The 3,234-nt window shown below is 39.1% G+C and overlaps 1 gene segment (V, D, J or C); it reads left to right on the plus strand.

Moving 5' to 3' along the window:
* The first annotated feature begins 222 nt into the window (after nucleotides 1-222).
* Nucleotides 223-3,234, plus strand: part of LOC103606965 — a 7,749-nt gene continuing 4,737 nt past the window's right edge. Inside the window, 1 exon segment of the C gene segment in view lies at nucleotides 223-286. Within this exon segment, the coding sequence occupies nucleotides 223-286 (64 nt within the window).

The following is a 3,234-nucleotide window of genomic DNA, read 5'->3' on the forward strand; positions in this document are numbered from 1 at the left end:
TCTATGCTCACATCCCTGTTTGGCAGTTCAACTATTATTAGTTTCAAAGAAAACTGAGACTCTATGCACTCAGCTCCTGCTCTCATCAAGGACAGCTTTGTGGTTGTCTGAGCTGTGGGTTGTCTGGGCTGAGACATGAGGCTGGGTGGCAGGGCAGCACAGATGTTCCAGCCCAGGCCCCAGGGCCAGCCCCGGGCTGGTTACATGTGAGGCAACATCACGATGTGCTCCTGGGACACCCGACAGATATTTTTTGGAACTGGCACCAAACTCTTCGTGGAGCCCCGTGAGTTAATGTTTTTTTTCACTATATTTCTAGAGATAATTTGAGTCCTAGGTCTGGGGCTACCTTCTGGTTTCTGTTACAAATTATAACCAGTGGGTGAAATTTTAACTAGGAGATGAAGTAGTGCAGATATGATGTGGGCCAGAGTGAAGACATGAGGCTGGGTCCCTGAAGAAGCTCTGTAACTGCTTTATTTTTTAAATACATATGTGTGTGTGTGTGTGTGTGTGTGTGTGTGTGTACACACACACACACATATATATATAAGTGGGAGCTATAGTTTTAAAATACACATATAATATATACTAAATGTATACATTTTTAAAAGCTAATAAATTAATAATTAATTAAAGCTAGAGTTTATAGAGAGAGAGTTTTTTATATATGCAAAGCTCCCACTTATTTCTGAAATCTTCAGAACAGCCCAGAAAACACAAAGAAATCTAGAAGAACGACACATCGTTGGGGCATTCAGGTGCAGGGGGGGGCAGTGGCAGGGATACTTTGGCCCAAATTCCCCAGGAAGCTGCTTCATCCTTCCACATGCCTTTGGTTAAACTGACTAGCACACATGCCTCATTGCAAGCTCAAAACAGATGTCTTGCAGCCTGAAAGATTTCGGACAGAGGTGGTTAGCCTGGTCAGAGTAATCAGGCAGAGCAAACATTTATTTCAGGGTTCAAGTTAAATCCCATAGTGGCAGAAAGTCTTGAAATCCTGAGTGACATTTATTATCATTCTTGCAATTCTTTCTGGACCAGCAGGATTCTCTATGTGACTCTAAAACATAGATGATTCTAGGTTTATACATTGAGAAAGACTGTTCAGGAGGAGTATACACTTCTTTTTGTGTTGTTTACCAGCGCATAACCTCAGCATTGTATTGGTATTCATAAAAAGAGAAAGTTTGAAAATAAAATAACAACTGTTCAAACAAATAGCATTTGAAACCTATTTTCTGATGTAATTACATCATGGACCAAAAAGAAAGACGGGAAATTCTCTAAAGAAAAACAATTAAATCTTTAATTCTTGGACTACAATACTGCAAACTTTATCCAACTTCAAATTTGGGTTTAATTCAAATAAAAGTAGACTAGGATATGCATTGCAACTATATTGAGTGTATCCCAGTATTTTTAACATCCCATTCAATCAGATAGACTTTTCTCTGGTCACCATGATGCCAAAGAATGGATTAGATTAAAATACACTTTTTTCAAACAATTATATTGAACATAAAGACATGAATTTGGAAACAGGGTCTGAGAAAAATGTTTTATCACATCAGTGTATTATGAAGTATCTGAAATACAGACTCAAAGATTCAGAGTTCAATATCATAAGTGCGTGACCTTTTCAGACATCTGTCTTGTCAGCTATATCACGTTGTTCAAATTATTTAAACCCAGACTCCACAAACCAAAGTGATCATTGACAACTGCCTGATGAATTTAGATTTCTTAAATCCCAACAAGCCTTAATTATCCAACTAAATCGAACTAGGATGAGGTCATACTCTTACATAACCAAGGAGATAGGGTTTGGTTGTTTTTTTACGAACAGCTTTCCTTTCTAACTCATAACTCCCTTGAAAACCAGCTGGAATATGCCTCAAACCAATGTCAGGATAGTGAGCAAGAAATGTTGCAGTTCTGGAGAGGTGAGTGAGAAGGCGTGTGGTTTCCAGCCGTGAACGCTGGGGCTATCAGTTTCTGTTATCAGTGGCTTCAGCTATGAGAGTAAACAAAACAATAAAGGTTTTCTCACACAGATTGAAAGCAGATTCCAGGAAAGCTTTGAAAAATTCCCATTCTTCCTCTTGTCTAGAGCTAATGACAAAAATAAAAGGAACCAGATTCTTAGGAACGAGTTTCCTGCCCTGAGTGACTGAACAGCATCAGTCTTTTAGCTGAGCTTCATGGTGGAGAAATGATGGAGAGTTGTGATGGCCATGATGAGGGGCTTCTCTGAACAGTTGATTCCCAGGAAAGAAAGCCCTGATCGGCCATGGTCCATTCCACAGTGGTGACCAGCAGCAACTTCCTGACTAACAATCACTCCCTCTCAACCAGATGTAACCATGAGCTCACAGCTGAAGCCCAAGTCCAGACACAGGGTAGAGCATTAGAAACATCATCTATTTTACCTTTATGCATTCATTATCAAGACGTTTTGTTTAGCGATACCTGGTGTCTTGATTGTAAACTCTAGTAGAAAAAAATAACACTGGAATTCAACATATTTTTATTTGATATTGAGAAGCCAAATTCACCTAAGTTTTAATTACAATGAGCCTTATTCATGGAAGAAATTAAGATTTAAAATGAGAATTAAGCTTAAGATTAGAAACATATTGAGATCGCCATTCACAGGTTGTTTGTCTTTCCCGATTTCAGGGATTAGCAGGACTTTTCTTTAGCAGTTATTTGAAGATGGTCTAAGAATCCAAGTCTCCATGGACACAAAATTTATCACAATTCAGAAACTTCTATAAGGCACAGTGGGGGAGAGTCATTTCTATCGATCTCAAAACTTTAAGACTTTCTGTTATAATGAGAGAAAAAGATACATACACAGAGTAGCAGGCAGATTACAGTCCAAGGTAAGGCATGAAAGAAGAGGAGGCCAGGAGGGGACCCAGTTACTACTCTTCTTAGAATAAAACAAGAACACATGGACTTAAGCTGGTTTGGTGTCCATAAAAACTCCCTGAAAATGATCATTGTCTTTGTCTGGTTAAAAGCTCAAAGGAAACTATACAGTAGTCAGTCCCTTACAAAAGAATAAGTATTCCCTCAAAAGCAGAGAGTTGTACCATTTAACTTCAGCAGGTCCCTTCCAGTCCATAAAATGAGGATGACACCCTGTAGTGGCCACAATACCGCCATTCTCAGAACATATGAACCAGCTATGCAGTCCTTCACAGCACCTTGATTCTTTCATTG

The sequence above is a fragment of the Galeopterus variegatus genome, unplaced genomic scaffold (assembly GCF_000696425.1).
Source record: "Galeopterus variegatus unplaced genomic scaffold, G_variegatus-3.0.2 Scaffold6995, whole genome shotgun sequence".
Lineage (NCBI taxonomy): Eukaryota > Metazoa > Chordata > Mammalia > Dermoptera > Cynocephalidae > Galeopterus > Galeopterus variegatus.